The following is an 18,406-nucleotide window of genomic DNA, read 5'->3' as shown; positions in this document are numbered from 1 at the left end:
TCCTCAACTTTCTATAGTCATTTTTAGAGGCATTACCATGTAAGCCAATTCAATCTGGTTAAACTACAAACACTTTTACAACTATTTTTAAAGTTAAGTTTTTAAGAAGTTGATACTTTTCGCTCAGTGCTTGGTATTTCCCAAACACTTCAACCACAAAGGCTGAGCAAGAAGTTCTAATGATGAGTAGAGTCCCAGGATGGTTTGGGGTGGAAGGGACCTTAAGGCCCATCCAGTGCCACCCCCTGCCCTGTGCAGGGACACCTTCCACTGTGCCAGGGTGCTCCAAGCCCCATCCAAGGTGGCCTTGGGCACTGCCAGGGATGGAAGGTCACTCCTAATTGAGGGAGCAGCCCCCACTCCTCAGCCATGTGGTGCAGGACAATCAGTTGAAGACATCAGCCCATCTTTTGGTAAATGGATGTCATGATAAATGACACTTTGGGCTTCTGACATTGAAGACAATTTTTTCGTGTTTGTACACACATTAATCATTCTGTGGCAGTGCACATACATTAGGTATCGATCTCAGGACACCAAAGGAAAATACTACTGACCTAGCAAGAATGCAGGTTAATAAACTAAATTTAGGAAGGATGATTTTCCATTTGGAATGCTCTCTAAACACGGGCAGGAGAACACATAAGCAACAGTGCACTCACATGCACATAACAGGGATTAGATGCATCCCAAACCCCTCATTTCTGCCAGGACAATGCAAGTGGCAGAGAAGGTGGGGAAGTCAACTCTGTGCCTCTTTTCTCCTTCCCTTTTGTTTCTTCCTTCCCCTCATCCAAGCCCAGAGCAATGGTAGGAATGTGAATGAACAATCTATTAATGCAAATGTGGTGCATTCAATCAGCATTCCCAGTCTCAGCCTTACTGAGATTTGTGGCTCATTGTCTCCATTTCTGAAAAAGATGTGCCTAGAAGAGCAATAATTCCCAGGCTCCTAGAAAACACAGATGGTTAAAATTCTGGCTGTAGTCTCCTGCCCTCAATGGAGCCAGTATTTCATCTCCTGGAGTCTGCAGAATCAGGGAATTCACTGCCCTGAGCCAGATGCCAATCCAGTTCAGCAGCCTCCCTGCAACTGCAGCCAGTGCCAATCATATACAAGGAGACTGAAAGGAAAAAAGCTTCATTATCAACCATTACTAAATAACTGGCTCACTTGAGTGCAGTAACTGCAGAGTCACACCTGCCTGAGCTCTGGCTGCAAACCCTGCTCTGGTTAACGTGGGTGCCATGGCCATGCACAGCTCAACCCCCCAGAGCCCTACCAACCCTTTGGGACCCATCTCAGCACATCAACACTGCAGAAGGGAAGGGAGAGATGAGAACCATCTCTTCATCTCTAGGGAAGAGAAAGCTGGGGAGGAATCCCCTTTTCCTGCCTGGGGCAGGGCTGTAGGAGTGGCCACAAGCCTCTGGGAGTTTTCCTCACTTGTGTCCCCTCTGTTGCCACTGCTCTGACTGGAATTTAGGATAACACTTAGTACAAGCATTAGACTGCTCTAAACACACACATCACATGTTTGTGCAATTAACATTTTCCCAAGGCTGGTTTCAGGTCTTCTTGTGACATCTCGATGTGCTCAGCAAATGTTTTCTGTTTTTTCCCCCATTGCTACTGCAATATGGAAAAAGCAAAGCACAGGAGCAGCTGGCAGGTTTTCCATCCTGTTCCCTCCTGGATACCATCTGTGAAAAGCCTTTGCTGCCCAGAGTCAACTTTTATTCAAGTTTCTCCTAACTTACCCAAGTCTAAAGTAACTCCAGCAGCACCAGCTCCAAACATTCCACCCTACAGCTTCTTCCACTCTCCACCTGAAATTCATCCAACTAGTCTGTGAATGATCCCACAAACTGCTCACAATTTTCAGCCACTTGAATTTTCCCCCATTCCTGTCTGCCTGATCGAATTTGAACTCATGACAAATCCATAACTGTAACTCCTTTCCCCAAAGAGCCTCTTGGGAAGTGTAGAGATTTCAGCACCACGAGGAGGTCCTGGAGAATGGGAACATGATCCCCTACTGTTAGGACAGCTCCAACATCTGCTACCCTTCAGCAGCACAGCCATCACAAAGATGCTGCCTATTTTGTTAGTGCATCAGCTCCTCACCCCAACCCTGCTAAAAAATTAATAAGTCCAGCCATCTGTGGACACTTCATTAAATTATCACAGCTCCTTCTCTCCAACATTATTCAGCATCATTTGTTGGAGTGGCAGAGGTGTGAAATGGCTTAAAATACACTGCTGCTAATGAGCCATATTTCATGGATCTCACTGGCACATGGAGCAGACTTTGTAATTACAAACAGTCCTGCAGAACACAAGTCCAGCAGCACCTGAATTAGGAAAAGGCCAGATGCTTCCAGTCCTTGCTACAAACACCAAGCAGCACATCATTCTCCCCCCTTGCTTTAGGCAAAGCAGACAGGGGAGAAACAACCAAAAATCTGGGCAGGAGACAGCTCCTTGGGGAAGGGATGGGGATTTTTACAAAGATTGTAACAGGGAGAGAGGAAAACCTAAAAAATGTCCTTGCTGGGTAAACAGAGATGGGAAGTACATGGAATACAGAACACAAATGAGAAATGTCAGAGCATAACCACAATCCTGACCTGGTTGAACACAGCCATGACAGCATGGTATGTGCTGATTAAAAACAGTGTCCCTTGGCCAGAATGAGAGCAAAATGTCACTGGACACATCAGTAACACCCACAGACACAGGTGCTGTCACTGCAGTGACACACCAAGTGACCAGGCGGCACCTCAGAGCTCTTCTGAACAAACAACTGAACTCCCCATGTCCCAAGGCCCCTTTCAAGCTCAATTATCTGATGACATGGGCAAGGTCCACAAAAAAACATACTGAAAAATAGCAAAATATACTGAAAACCAGCAAAATATTGGAGAAAATATTGTCCAACCTGGCCTTGGACACTTCCAGGGATGCAGGGGCAGCCACAGCTTCTCTGGGCAACCTGTGCCAGGGCCTCCCCACCCTCATAGGGAACAATTTCTCCCCTTTATCTACTACATATCCAAAAATTTTAGAGGGTGTTGGGACAAGGAAAACACATCAGCAAATATGATGTTCTACCTGGCAAAACAAGCAATTCCAAATTCTAGTTAGGTGATATCAAGAGGAGATGAATAAATTATTTCAGAAATGAAATGGGAGCAACAACATCACTGAAAGAAGATGTTCAAAAATACAGAGGTCACTACTGACAACCACAACTCCAAGAAAAGCAGTGGGAGTGAGGTGTGGATGTCTGTCCATAGTACATGGTCAGGCTCAAGAGGTGCTGCAAGGAGTGGCAATTTGAAATATAAAAGCTTAAGAAAACCTGGGTTTTTCAATAGGAACTAGTTTTAAGCAAGCAATTAAGAGTCTCTTCACCTGGGCTCTGACTTGGTTATTAGATGTCAATGAAGAGTTTCAAAACAAGGAGTTCACATTCCCTGCAAACAAACAAAGAATAGATCTTCTGATGGAGGAGGTGAAATAGCATCATGAAAATTGGAGACAGGACTGGCAGTCCAAGGGCCAAACAACACAAAAGCTCCAGCAGCAGCAGCAGCAGGAAAAGCTGCAGCAGCTAATGAATCTGACCTCCACAGACACCAAGAAACAGCTAAAACAACATTCTAATGCCAGAAAAAATGAACTGAGGGCATGCAAACCATGGAGTCATTTATTTGCTGCTGCTGAAGATCATTCTAATAGCAAGACCAATGAAACCCCTGTGGGATTTCAAGAGAAGCCCTAAAGATAAGGCACACAGATTGCCTCATCATTTAAGGAACTTCAGGTCTTCATCAATAGACTGCCTAAAAATAAGAAGCCTACAGGCTCACAATTACTCTTCCTAAAACAAAATCAAGAGCCATAACAAAAGAAGAATAAGATCCGAGGGTTGTGGTGGAAGAAAAGAGCTTGACAGGTTAAATAATTTTAGTTCCAGGCGAGGCTATCAATTACGGAAGCTCATGTGAACAAGCTATTCAAAGAAGATTAATGCACAGAGAGGACTGTCAGGATAAATTTATCACAAAACTGGAAGAAAGGAAAGATCTGAAAAACTTTTTGCAGGCAACTCTATAGACAGTGACAAAGACAGCTGGTACCTGACAACAGGCATTTAGAGACAGGAAATAAGCAACAATTTCACTGCAAACTCCTCGGGATGCGTGAATGGCAAAGAAAGCCCCAAAACCAGGGTGCTTGGAGGCTGACAGAACAGCAGACAAGCACAAAGCACAAAGAACTTTTACAGACACAAACATGCGGCTCAAAGAGGCGTCTGGAGACAACAAGGGTGCGTGGCAGGATAAAGGCAAACACTAAAAGCCGTATAACTGCTTTATATATATATAATTATCCAACACCAGCACAGCCCAGGTGGCATCAGCACACCACTGATCTCCCCAGCAGCTGCTGGCCATGAAGCTCAGAGTATCAGAACCAGGTTTTTAGAGGTCTCTCCACAACAGAGCCTTTCTTTGCCTAATTTTTATTCTGTTTTTAAGAGCAGACTGACAATGCATTTAAGCCAGGGCCAACTTCAGAAGCTGTTACAGAAGGAAGAGGAACACCTTTACAGAAATATACAAATTATCCAGAGACATTTCCCCATGTTCCCCCAAAATAGGGGTTTCTATATGCAAATGAATAGGGCTTGGAGAGTTAACAATTTTTAACATCTTTATTCCCAGCATATTTATGTGAAGGATGAAATATACCCTATGCTTTTAACAATGTTACCAAGAACTAACCTCACTGAACTGAACCCTAGCCAATGTCATAACTTAATTTTTCCTTATTCTAAATATTTTTCCTCCAGTTTGTTTCCTTTTCAGGGTCATTGAACTTCATCTTGAATTTTTGTTACAGAAAAATATAACATTAATCAGAGATACCCTTGTGCCTTGATACTTCTTACCCTTGCTGCTTTTGTGTCACCCTTCACTTAGGGCAATAGCACAGCTTCTTATTGTTTTCAAAAAGCAATATTGAGTCAGCCAGAAACCTGAACAATGCCAGCACCCAGAGCCTCCCCTGTACACTAATAAAGCTGAAATCTCTTGCTGATTGCACACAGGAGCAGGCAGGGAGGGAGTGAAGAGCACAGGCTGCAGATGTAACCATCACTGTGCTGACAGCTCGGGATTCCGAGCGAGCCCCGTGCTAACTTGTCAAACAGAATTACACAGGGATTGCTGGTGCTGACATGCAGAGCAGAGAGAGAGAAAAATCTGATCTGAGTCAAAACATTAACAAATGAGAATCCAATCTAAACAAAGTTCAGCCAAGTTTCTAGTTCAGGGCTGTTGATGCACCATCAGTATGGTGTCACTTTGTCCTTGTCTCACCATCCAGACCCCCCAGCCGAGTGTCAGCTCACGGGATTTCAGGGATTTGGTCCCAGCTCCCTTCCACCAAATCCCTGCTTCTCCACAGATTAACTCTATCACCTGCCATATTTTCAAAGGCAAAGGTCAAGATGGAACATATGCTGCAAAGAGCTCCCATTTCTCATGATTTACAGTAAGTTTATATTATTCTGAAGTACATGAACATAACTTTGCCTATGAACTACATGCACAAAGGATATTCCCTTTGCCAGTTACAAGACTTGCATTGCACAGCACTTGAATGAATTTCAGTCTAGAAAGCACAAGGCTTTTTCTGAGCACTGCTGTTACATCATTACCAAAGCAGGAAGCTCAGGCACGAGTGCCACACATCTCCCTGTGCCCCCTCTGCTCCAGCCTCAGCAGAGCCTTTTGTCACCCTCCAGCAAGCACAAATAAGCTTTAACTGGCTCACTGACCCACAGGAGTCAGGACAGGGATAGTATTAGTCACAATGAGCTGCTGGGTTTGGTTTGATAGAAGGTGAAATAAATTTGAAATATAAAAGCTTAAGAAAACCTGTGTTTTTCAACAGGAACTAGTTTTAAGCAAGCAATTAAGAGTCTCCTCACCTGGGCTCTGACTTGGTTATTAGATGTCAATGAAGAGTTTGAAACAAGGAGTTCACATTCCCTGCTGTGGGCTTTCCCCAGGATTCCAGTGATAATCCAGCTGCAGGCAAGTCCTGCCCTTCTCTGCCCTGGACATGGCAAGAGACTCTGGTATTAAATCCCAATCTGAGACTAAAAATTTATAATAGTTTTGAACCTGGACCTTTGCCTTCAGTCCAAGAACTGCAGACCAGTTCAAAGGCTCACATAGATTTTCTTTGCTACTTTAGCTGGACAAATGGGAACTGCAAGAATTGAGAATGACAAATAACAGAGTATTTATTGTCTTAAGTGTCTAAACTCTCATACTTTCAGTAACAGCTGACAGAACCTGTACAAACTGCAGTTGTGTTAAAACCACCTTTGCCATTTACCTGTCATGAAGAAATGCATTTTGATCTAAGCCAATTTATGAAAAACACAGATGCTTTTTTCATAGAAAAACAGATTTCTGCAAGGAAAATTTATCACCCATGTCACTTACTGGCTAAGTGCTCTTAAATACCCTCCTCTGAAGTATCTCTGCTCTGAGGTTTTTTCCAATTCCAAGATACAGAATGTTCTTTATTCGCAAAGATGAGATCAAGATTACTTTTTTCTCCTTGCTGTTAAAGGAAATGTGCAACCCTGGATAAAAATGTGCTGTTATTCCTAAATTAACCCCATCTCTGCAGAGCTGGGACAATTTGTTCTGAGCTTCTCTCTCGCTTTGGGATGGCACACGGAGTCTAGTGAGAAATAAAACACTGCTCAGCTGCAATCTTTAGAGCTTGGCAAACTTCTCAGAGGACATGAGCAAACAGAACCAAATATTCTGGCTACTTCTGTGCAGCTCCTTGTAGTTATGGTAAAAAAAAAGCAAAGATAAAATTTCAGCTCAAATTAATGTTTGAAAAAAAATCCTAATCTCTTCAGCATTAATTATACAGAAAGAAGTGATTGATATGCAATAGCTAAGCACTCTAACAGCCCAGAAGGAAACACAGCACACCTCTGAGGCTGAGCTTTGCAGAGCTCTACCTTGAACTCCAGGTCCTGCTCCCTCCCACAGGCTGTGCTCAGGGAATGGCCTGGATAATGATTTTATGGCCTGATAATGGATAATGATTTCTTGGTCACAATTTCACCCACTGCCTACCATCCATACTGTAATGGATACAGAATTCCTTATCTCTACCTGCCCTCCTGGTCTGCAGCACTTTGGTGCATTATAACAAGTAATACTTGAAATTTATGGTAGAGAAATTCTTTATTAGCCCATGGAGAAAAGCAAAGCGTGGGGATCTGGAGCTGGTGTCATGAGCTGCACCAGAAGCAGGATCAGACCCTGGCATCACCTGGCTCAGAACTCAATCAACTCCTCCAAGCCTCAGGAACCACCACAGCCCATGCAGGCCTCCTGCAGCTCTCCAGCCATCAGTTTGGGAGCCCCTAGCTGGGCACACACAAGATGCAAATAAATCTTGAAGAGGCAATGTGGTCAGCTAAAAACTGGAGCCATTTCCCAAGCAAAGTCCACTCCCTCTCTCTGATGTCTGGAGGAACTCTCAGCAGCAAAACCTGACCAAGGGCAGGTCCCCTGTGACACCTGGCACGGTCCCAGCAGCCTGGGGACACCTGGCCCCACACAGAGAGCAGCCACAGGAGCTTTGGCTGCACTCCTGGAGTGCCCATTTTGTCAATGAGCTGCCCCAGCCCTGTGCCCCAGCACAGCAGTGCTGAGGAGCCGTGGATGGGCAGGATGGAGCAGCAGGAGGAGGGGATTTACCCAGGCCAGCAGAGCAGAGAACACCACCATGCTCAGGAACAAAGAGCCTGAGTATGGCTGGAATTGCTCCAAATCCCTCTTCCAGGGATGGGCACGATGGGCTGACTCCAGCATCCCCAGTTTGAAGTCAGAAGTCTCCCAAAGCCTCAACACAAAACAACACGTGAAGCTTCACTGTGGCATTTCCAGAGTCACTTTCAGGGACATCCCCCTCCTGTGCTGCCCCTGCAATGTGCTCAATGGCTCCAAAGGAGATCCTACACTTTTACTAAGCACATATCAAATCCTTCTGGTTTCTGAAGTATTTTAGAGTTTGACTTGACATGGCAGGAGCATTTCTTAACAGAAGTGATTTGTCTGTATCTTTTCTAAAAGTAATTACAAAATGAAGGCTTGAAAATAAAATTTCTGTGAGTGTTTAAATGAGAAATAATAATTCAAGGAGATTATTTAGTTGAGGTGAGGAAAAACAAGTGAGAAGCTATCAGCAAGTGCTTTTGAATTAATGTAACTCAGACACACCTGAAGTTTGTACCACAGCAGTGCCACAGCTGCCTCATCACAGCCAAGCAAAATCTCACAAAGCTCAAAGCCAAGAATTATCAAATGCAAGGATAAGTGGAAGAAGAGGAAGAAAAACAGCTGGATTCACTTGGGGAAAGAAGATGACAAGAGGTGAAACAAATAATTTAGTGAGCAGTCTTGAAATGGATTTACAGGGCAAATAAGTCTGCATGATCAAACTCAATGCCCCTGTCACACTTCCCAACTTTTAGATCCTCATACATCTGTGCTCTTAATAAAAGCTTTAACCAAGCCACAGTAACCAGTGACTGGGGAAAGATCATCCTGGGAATATTTTCAGCTTGTGTCATTATAGTTTTTATTAAAATACATACATATTTATTTTTCCAAGATGAATTACTGACACAGATCTCCGAAACTTTGTAAATCTATTTTTAATCCATGTTTTACAGCAGCTTTTTTAAACCCCCTACCCTTCTTAAGATCTAACTAGCACTTAAGTATCAAAGACAGATTTGCATTTCAAAAGCCAATTAAAAAACATAGTGTACCAAGGCAGTGATTAAAGTGTTGTGGCTTTACATAAATTAGGCAGTTCCTTTGACTTTCCCTATTTCAAATCCATCCTAACAATGGGGAAATCCTACACATTACATGGACTGTATGAGCACCTTCTCCCTTCACTGCCCTTAGAAACTGGAGATGACAAACTCAACCTTCATCTGCTTGAAGGAACCAAACTGTGGAGCTCACACTGAGTGGGAAAGAGATGCTCATGTCCCCAAAGTGCTGCTCATTAAAGAAAACTAACATTTATGCTTGTTTGCAACCTAAAAATTTAGGTTTGTTCCTAAAAATCAAGGATTTACTACTACAAGCCTGGCAGAACAGCAAACACTTTCCTACCAAGGGATAGCAGCACACAATTTCAAGTTACAGACTAACTCAAGTGTTCTTCACAATGGAATATTTTATGGTGTCCTCTGACTTTTAGAAATCTAAAGGCAGCAAAGATCAGTTCCTTTACAAGGCTCAGTTGCCACAGGACCTCTTGATCCTCACCCCTCCAAAAGAGCAGAGTCTTCTCATGGATCATCACACACAGAGAAGGTCCTTGAAGGGCACATTGCCAAGTGAAGCTGCCATGACCCAGTCCCCTGCCACAGCACACTCAGAGCAGGGTCAGACACACAAATTGATGAAATCCCAGCCAGCCTGTCTCTCACACAGCTCCTGCAAGCCCTGACCCAGCACTCCAGGCCTAGGCACTCAGAGCCTGTTTTGGGTTCAGTTTTTCATGCAGTGGCTCACTAATCAAACCCCTGTCATCCTATGGCAGCAAAAGAGCTTCAGGTTCCAAAACCCCATAAAAATTAGATCCCTCAAACTAGAATATATATATAGGAAGTCCTTTAAATAACTTGAGAAACTTATCCAAATTTGGCCACCTTCCTGCAGGTGGAATGCTCAGCATCATCCACCAGCTGTGCAGCTCCAAGACTGAAAATTCCAGCCCTGTATCCACAGGATGGAACACAACATGTTATTACTCCATTTCCTTGCCCTGCCCCCCTAAACTTGTCATTTTTAAGAGTTATTTAATGAGTAAGAAGCTGTTAAAACATGCAACCTACACTTCATAATGTTCCCTTTTAGAGATCAGGTGCATGGCAGCACCACACTCACACACAGCAGAGGAACCACTGCTCAATTAAGAGGGGAATTTGCTCCCTCCCACTGGAATTTTGAGGCCAAGGGGAACCCTTACTATGCCAACAATGCCCACGCTCACCACAGCCTGAAAGCTGCCAATTAAAACAAAGAGTGGGAAGGAATATTAAAAACCACTGTTAAAACTAAGGGATTCAAATGAGGACAAGAAAAGCAACAGGCTAAACCAGGATTTAAATATTCCACCTCTTATTCCAAAGCCTTCAGCAACCCAAGTGCCTTTTCCCCAACAAGAGGATTAAACTCAGCATGGTCTTGCCCAGCTCTTGGCACTTGTCTGGGGTGGTAAATGGGTTTTCACACACCCACACCTGCCAAAGCTCTGCAGCACTGCAGCCAGAGGATGCTCTGGGGCAGCTTTCCAAAGCACAGGATGGCAAAAGGCAATGCACAACATGTGTCACCAGCATTTCCTCTAGCTGTGGGCAGTAAAAGTACCATTTTTATTGCATGGAATTAATCAATAATCTAAATACACAGCTGTCAGGCCAATGTGTGCCAAAGGGGCAACTGGTTGTGTGGGGAAGGTCCTTATTGTCTTGGGCTAGACTGTATTTGTTCTGTTTTCTACCTGAGATTTTTTGGGGAAAAAACCTCACCAGAACTGCATTGTTGTTTGTTGTAGGTTCTTTTTAAGTAGGCTCTTGGGTTTCCTTTTTTCTTCCCAAGTACTTGGGTTCCTCCACAAGTACTAAAAGGCTCTTAAAGATTCCATCATTTTAGAAAATATCAATTGAAATGATACCTTCTACCTAGCTAGGAGAAAATGGAAGTGGAAATTCAGCAGACATTTTGGCTTACCTTCATTTTTAACCCCATTAACCTCACCTAACGATCATATAGAGCTGTCTGATAGCAGAGGCAGGAGGCTGAAGGCTCTCACGTGGAAAGCAGCAGAATTAATCCCGACAGCAGCGAGGCAAGGAGGTGGTAATTGCTGCAGAGAAGTGTGGGAGAACTGCCTTTATTGTCCTCATTGCCAAGAAGCTCGGCAATCTATTCCTCATTAAGAGATTCTCAAAGTCACTCTTTTAAGGTATAAAACCCCAATTTTTCTATTTCTGACACTGCTGATGTTTCACAACAATGCTACAAGCCAAGTTAATGGGAACAACATGCGAATACAAACGATGGAAGCAGCAGCTCTGGGAGATGCAGGAGCACCACTCAGGAAGAATTCATTACCCCCAGACATTTATTAAGCAAAGGAAAAAAAAACTGTTTGAAAAAGGCTGGCAAACATCATTAGAGAAACAAAGGGAAATCGCTTCACAGGCTTTTTTTTCTAGTTACAGTGCCTTAGTTTACCTTGTTTTTCTCATTGGGTTGGTTTTTGAAGTCTCACCCTTACTCAGTAATTACAAGTCTCTTCCTGCTTGATTGTTTACAAGACACAAGCTGACAATACCAAGCCCTGAGAAATAAGCAAGTGACAGAACAAATCACTTTTCCCAGACATAATCTTTATTTTTACCTGCAAACTTCACTCCTTCACTGCTTCCTATCCCCAAAAATAAAGCTGTCACATAGCAAGTCTAAAAGGTATTCAAAACACCGAAGGGTTCTGAGGTTTTCACTTGGGCTTTTTAATGGAAAATTCGTGTGTATTTGGTTCATTGTTGCTTTTCAGGCTTCCTTGTTCACACCTGATACTCAAGAAACAGAAAAATACAACTCCTCCATCCCTACCCATCTCCCAGTCCTGCAGGGATTGTACACACTGCTATTAGGAGCTTCCCAAATGTTTGAGAGCAGGTAATTCTCCACATACAAGCAGAGAAAGTTATTTTAAGGTTATTTATACATAAAGAAAGCAAAATCCTGTTTTCTTCCTCCTTCTAAGCTGTGGTAAATCTCCATTGTGATTTCAGACACCTGACACTTCTCTTAATCCATTCATTGCAGCTTTGCTGATCTCCAGCATTTCCTGAGAAAAACCCCACATTAAGCTGCTTACAGGAACAGAACACATGCCAACTGCCAGCCAGTACAATGAGAGCCACAGTCCCAGTTTCCCTGAGCTGATGGAACCAGCTCATGTTCCTTGGGAAGCACCTTCCCATTTTTCCAAGGGCAGAGCATCCCTTTCTGTGAGAAATGATGCTCACTTCCAAAAATTGAAAAGGTTTATTAAAAACCTTATAAAAAATACAACAGAAGACTGAATAGAGAAAAGATTACAGCACCAGGAGCAGAGGATTTTTCCCACCATGTGCTCATCCACACAATGGAGGTTTTGCCTTTTAACCCTTTAGCCTCTCCCAAAGGTCTGTCCATTGAATCCTTCTTTGCTGCCCAGTGGTGGAGATCCCTTCCTGACATCTTGATTGGAGCTCAGGAGCTGCCACAGTAAGGAGCTGACCCTCCCAAATGTCCCAAAACCCAGGCCACCCCTGATAACAACACAAGGGAGGGGAATGAAACTTAACTATAAATCTGTAAAACTTCTCTTACCACACATACATGATATTTCCTTTTAATTGTGAGAGTCAGCCATGGCATCACTCACCCACCACACCTCCCATCAGCACGTTCTCAGCCACACTCCCAAGCAGAGCCTTACCTGCCACGGTGAGCTTCGCTGTCCTGCTCACGATGGTCCCCAGGCTGTCCACAGTTGCCACACACTGATAATATCCCTCATCAGGTTTGTTGTGCTTGGAATGCACCACGCTGTTGATTAGTAAAGATCCATCGGGCAGCAGCTGGCGGCGGTCGTCGGACACGAGGTTGAGGAAGGAGCCGTCCTTCCTCCACTCGATCCGGGGCGGGGTCTCGCACTGCGCTGAGCAGTTCATGATCACCGACATCCCTCGCACTGCCAGCACGTCCAGGGGCTCCACCAGGAAGTAGAAAGGAGTGAAGGTTCTCACAAGCGATTCTGTAAAGCATCACAGAATTTTTGGGTGAGTTTTGCACAGTTTTTAACGTGAAACACACACCCTCCTTGAAGATACCGGAACGAGCACCAGCAGCGCTCACATCCTGCCCCTGAACACATTCAGCCAGCTCGGTCTTTCTTGATGACAGTGTTTTCTGCTTTGATTATTCACATCATGGACCCTCAGATTCCCAGACATTTTCATCCCTAAAATCTATTTCCCTGCTCTGCTCTCGGCCTCTGTGGTGTGGGTGCCCCCCCAGCAGTGCTGTCCTTTGGTTTGTGGAACCAAGGTTGGGAACCATCCAGAACAATTCAGCCCTCAGGAGAAAGTCTCCCATTCTGGGCTTAACACATCTTGCAAGTGTCATACAGTGGTTTTTTACTTCTATTCTAGCCCAGGATAAACATGATTACTTTTTCATTTTAAGTATTCCCCAAAGAGTTCTGTAATTAACATCTAGTTTGCATTAAGAAGCGAATTTTAATTACTGTCTTGCTGGTGTATTTGGTCAAGCAGAACGATTGTGTGTCAATATCACTTTGACTTGTCTTAATTTAATCATCTGTAGAAAGCAGAAGACAAATTCTTCCAGAGAAGAACAGGTTTCCAATCAGCACAACCCTGGGTTCAGGGAAAAGGGCATTTCAGTTTTTAAAGCCCACCTCAGAAATAGCACTCATATAACAATAACAAACTCCTGCACTCATCTCAAAACCATTTCATCCCTCACCATTGACCATTTCATCTCATGGTCAACAGAAAAATGGTGAAATATTTTAAGACCACCTAAAAGACAAATATGCATTCAAAAACATGATTTGTTTAATTAAGCCACAGAATAATTCTGGGGTTTGAGGGAAAAGCACAAACTCTGAATGCGACCTTTACTTGCAAACAAAGGCTGTCCTGGAAGCACTGCAGCTTCTCCCACTGCTTGGTTGTTTGTGGGGCTTTAAAATCGGATTTACCTTCTAAAATGACCTTAATTAACAAATTGATGTGATTTCCTCTATCACCGAACTACACAGAGAGTCCCTGGTCTCCAAAGAGCCTCCAGCTTTCCCCCGGAGGGACTCCAGCCTTCCTGCACAGAGCCCATTGTCTCTGCTACTCACAATTCACAGCAACTTGGAGATAAGGCAGGAGTGGTGTGAAAGAAACAACAGATAAATGAGGCTTTGGCAGCTGATAGCATTCAAACGCTCTCTTACCTTCAGGAATTCAAAGAGGAAATGAAAGAAAACATGCTAGAAAGATTGACATTTCTCCAGTGACAGAGTCAGGCTGGAGATCAGACAGAGTTAGGTTGGGATCCAAATCCTTGGGATTGTTTTTCTTGAGGATAATAGAGGCATCCCAAAAAAAAAAAAAAAAAAAAAAAAAAAAAAAAAAAAAAAAAAAAAAAAAAAAACCACAAAAAAAAAACAAACACCAAACCAAGTATACAGAACAAAAAAAAATCAATAAATCAATAAAACTTAAAAAATATCTAGGAGCTGCTTATGTTACTCTGGTTTGTACAAGGGCACCTATGTGTGGATGTTCTCAATTCTCTGTGCCTCTGAAATCCTCTGAGTGTCAGCTCTGAAGCAGCAAAAGGCAGAGCAGAAACAAGAGCCATGAACAGCAGGAAAATCTTTGACCTTTTTATCCCTATAATCTCCTCCAGTGCAGCAGAAACATAAAGTTCTTATCAAAATTAAAGACTGAGCTGCACAGTCCCTGGGCTTTCCAAGGGAAGCATTTCCCCCCCACCTCAATTCCAGGCTTCTCCAAGTTTTTCCAGAATAAATCTAGACCCCTAAGAGAACAAAACACACTGGTCTGAGTTTTGCTTTTCAAAGAAAAGTCAGAAAATCTTTAAAAGGGGAATGGCAGCTTTTTGTTTGCCCTGCCAGTCTCCAGCGCAGATTGGAGCAGATCTAATCCATCGATAGAGTAAAATTCTTCTTGCCCTGGAAGCAACAATGTGTCCAAGGAAACAGAGCAGAGGATGCCAAGAGAGGTCACAGCAAGACCTAAGAGCAGCTCCACAGGGATTATAACCCTTGAGGAAGAAATAAAGCAGATCTTAGCCAGGCTTCAGAGGGACCAAACTCCTGCCAAGAGCCCTGGGAAGACACAGCACAACTGCTTTGTCCCAGGATATCACTGTGCTCCTGCACTGAGTGCCCTGGGCACTGAATGAGGAGGGTTGGTGAATAACTCCAATCCAGCTTGAAGGAGTTAAAAAATGGTCTCTGATGTGGCTTCAGAGGATCTGCAGCTGGGTTTGGGGCACTCTGGAGAACCACACTGCAGCCAGCTAAGCTTGAGTCTCCTTCAAGCCTCAGTTCAGCACAAGGAGAGTTTGTACACCCTTGACTTTAATAAACTTCTATTTGTACCAAGGAGCCATTTCTCCCACTCCATCCACCTAGTGATTACTCAGCTCAATGACAGTGTCTTATTTTGGGGAGAATGGGTGTGTGTTTGGTAAATTTGATATTGTATATCAGGGAGTCCTTCCCCTGGCACACACTTACATGCACAGGTGGGTACACACCACTGCCTCCATTGCTGCTAACACTGCCCAAGGAGCTTAGGCTCAGTCTGTCTCCCTGCTGGAAACAGGAACAGATAAATCTCACTCATTCCCACCAGGGTGGAGTTGATTTCTCCCCAGATCTGCTCTGGAGATGAGTGGCAGGGAGCAAGATGTGCCAAAACCCAAGAGAATGCCCTGGCACAGACGAGATCTCAATGAGCCACAGACACAGAGTCATTTCTGTGTCCTGGGAATTCCACAGCTCCCTGCCTCAGCCCTGCCAGCACACAGGGCTGGGCTTAGCACTCATTCCTGTGCCCATCCCAGCACACAGGGCTGGGCTTAGCACTCACTCCTGTGCCCATCCCAGCCGGGTTTAGCACTCCTGTGCCCATCCCAGCACACAGGCAGTTTGGTTTAGCACTCCTGTGCCCATCCCAGCCGGGTTTAGCACTCCTGTGCCCATCCCAGTCGGGTTTAGCACTCCTGTGCCCATCCCAGCCGGGTTTAGCACTCCTGTGCCCATCCCAGTCGGGTTTAGCACTCCTGTGCCCATCCCAGTCGGGTTTAGCACTCCTGTGCCCATCCCAGCCGGGTTTAGCACTCCTGTGCCCATCCCAGTCGGGTTTAGCACTCCTGTGCCCATCCCAGCCGGGTTTAGCACTCCTGTGCCCATCCCAGCACACAGGCAGTTGGGATTAGCTCAGCAGTGTGGCACTGCTGACTACATCACTACCATAATCTCCAGATCCTGTTCTGTAAGGCTTGCTACTTTCAATTAAATGCTAGACTAGCTGATTATTCCTGCCTAACTGTATTAACTTGCCCTTGGGTCCTTCCACGGAACAGTTTGCCAAATTTGAACTCTAACTTTGCCCTTGCTCTTCCCTAAGTGGTGTGAAAATGTAACAAACACAGTTTACACCATCAACCACTCTGGCAGTGAAAGATAAATACAAGGTTACCTAAAACACACAAGCACAAAATCCCCACAAAACAGCCTCCAACATCAACACCAGGATGTGGAGCTGCTGGAGAGAGCCCAGAGGAGGCCACAGAGATGTTCCAAGGGCTGGAGCCCCTCTGCTCTGGAGCCAGGCTGGGAGAGCTGGGGCTGCTCACCTGAAGAGGAAAAGGCTCCAGGAGAGCTCAGAGCCCCTGCCAGGGCCTGAAGGGGCTCCAGGAGAGCTGGAGAGGGACAGGGACAAGGCATGGAGGGACAGGACACAGGGAATGGCTAAAAAGTGGAAAAGGGCAGGTTTAGGTTAAATATTGGGAATCAGGAATTGTTCCCTGTGAGGGTGGGCAGGCCCTGGCACAGGGTGCCCAGAGCAGCTGTGGTTGCCCTGGATCCCTGGCAGTGCCCAAGGCCAGGCTGGACACTGGGGCTTGGAGCACCCTGGGATAGTGGAAGGTGTTACTGCCCATGGCAGAAGGTGGGGATGGATGAGCTTTAAGTTCCCTTTCAACCCACACCATTCCAGGATTCTGTGATTGTAAGTTTGGGAAATACCAGCTTGTTCACCTCACTCATTTGTCCAGGAACTGATGCCCAATTAACTACTTTCATACATTCCTAGCCTCTACTATTAAAAATACTCTGGGGTGTTCTAGTCCTCCTTGTAGCTCCTCTCTGCTCCAAGTCTCACAAGTAACCACCAGTTGTGACACTGTTTCAGCCAAGCACTGTTTCAAACCCAGCACCCCAAGGTGATCTGACAGTATTTAACCATGAAGTGCTTCCAGCCTGTCCTGCAGCATTTTCTGTGCAGAGGTGCATTTTTATAGGGCTTCATGTGAGCAATGTGTAGAACAGTAAATGCCAAGCAGCTGCACAAGTGGGAAGAAGCTTCCCTTCATTATCCAGTTAATTTCTGGAAGACACAAGCACTCCAATATCCACCTTAAATCACCCAAATGTGTCCTTTAACAAGCGCCTGCCACCAGCTCATCAGAAATTACAGCACTTAGGAAAATAACTCCAGACAAAACCACTCTGATCTCAGTCCTACTGACTCCACATAAATCACCTCAAACTGGTGCACAGGAACAGTGTCTGGAGATTTTCCCAGCAGTGCCCCAGATCTGACTGGGATTCTGTGCTGCCACCAGAACGGCTCAGCTGTGATGCTCTCCTGAGCATGAGCAGCAGCTGCAGCCCCAGCACAGGGCTCCAACACCTCATTCCCCTTCGCTTTGCTAAGAAACCACAGCACATCTTACAAGGACCAAATGCAACAACCATCCAGAAGGAAAATGTGAAGCAGAGGTATCATTTCAGAATCCTTTTTCCCAACAGGATGATAAATTAAGGCAGCCAAAAGCTGCCATCACAATTAGCTGATGAGCAGCACACCAGGCTCTGGTTTGGAAGGAGTCAAACCAGGCTTTGATCACTCACTGTTGGGAGCTGAGGAATGACGTGGCACTGGGGGCAATACCTGTCCTTCTGTCCTTCTCCAAGGCAATTCAGGAGCATGGATATGACATCCTTCAAGCTTGACATGCAAAACAGAAGCATCTGACGAGTCCTGATCAGACTGGCAGGAATGGTTAGACAGCCCCTTCTCACTGTGAGTCAATGATAAAAGCTCCAAGCTCTCTGGCTGCAGGATTGCACTTTTAAAAGGCTTCTCCTCAGAATTTAATTAACGCTCCCAATGGCCTCTATAATCCTAAAGACAGTGTTATGCCCTTCCTAACCCACATCATTACAAAAAGCTGCCTCCAGAGTCAGCCAGACGTGGTTTAAGTGAAGATGTTCCCCACACCATTCCCTGCAGGCTGCCAGCAGGAGCTCACAGGGAACTTGTTCTGTGGTTTTGTTCACATATTCATGGCTAAGGAGCACATTATCTATGTGGGCAAATTGCTGCATGTGGTAATCTCTAAATAAATGTATATATTTTCAGCTCGGTAATTTAGT

At 44.8% G+C, this 18,406-nt stretch overlaps 1 protein-coding gene across 8 annotated transcripts in view; it reads right to left on the bottom strand.

Moving 5' to 3' along the window:
• Positions 1–18,406, bottom strand: part of NEO1 (neogenin 1) — a 178,653-nt gene that overhangs the window by 112,726 nt on the left and 47,521 nt on the right. For all 8 annotated transcript variants that reach the window (XM_066559131.1, XM_066559132.1, XM_066559136.1 and 5 more), the window contains exon 2: positions 12,632–12,949. In XM_066559131.1, coding sequence (XP_066415228.1) covers positions 12,632–12,949 — 318 coding nt within the window. The remainder of the gene's footprint in view (positions 1–12,631; positions 12,950–18,406) is intronic.

The sequence above is a fragment of the Molothrus aeneus genome, chromosome 13 (assembly GCF_037042795.1).
Source record: "Molothrus aeneus isolate 106 chromosome 13, BPBGC_Maene_1.0, whole genome shotgun sequence".
Taxonomy (NCBI): Eukaryota; Metazoa; Chordata; class Aves; order Passeriformes; family Icteridae; genus Molothrus; species Molothrus aeneus.
Note: the sequence above shows the minus strand (reverse complement) of the source record. Positions and strands in the feature narration are given on the sequence as shown.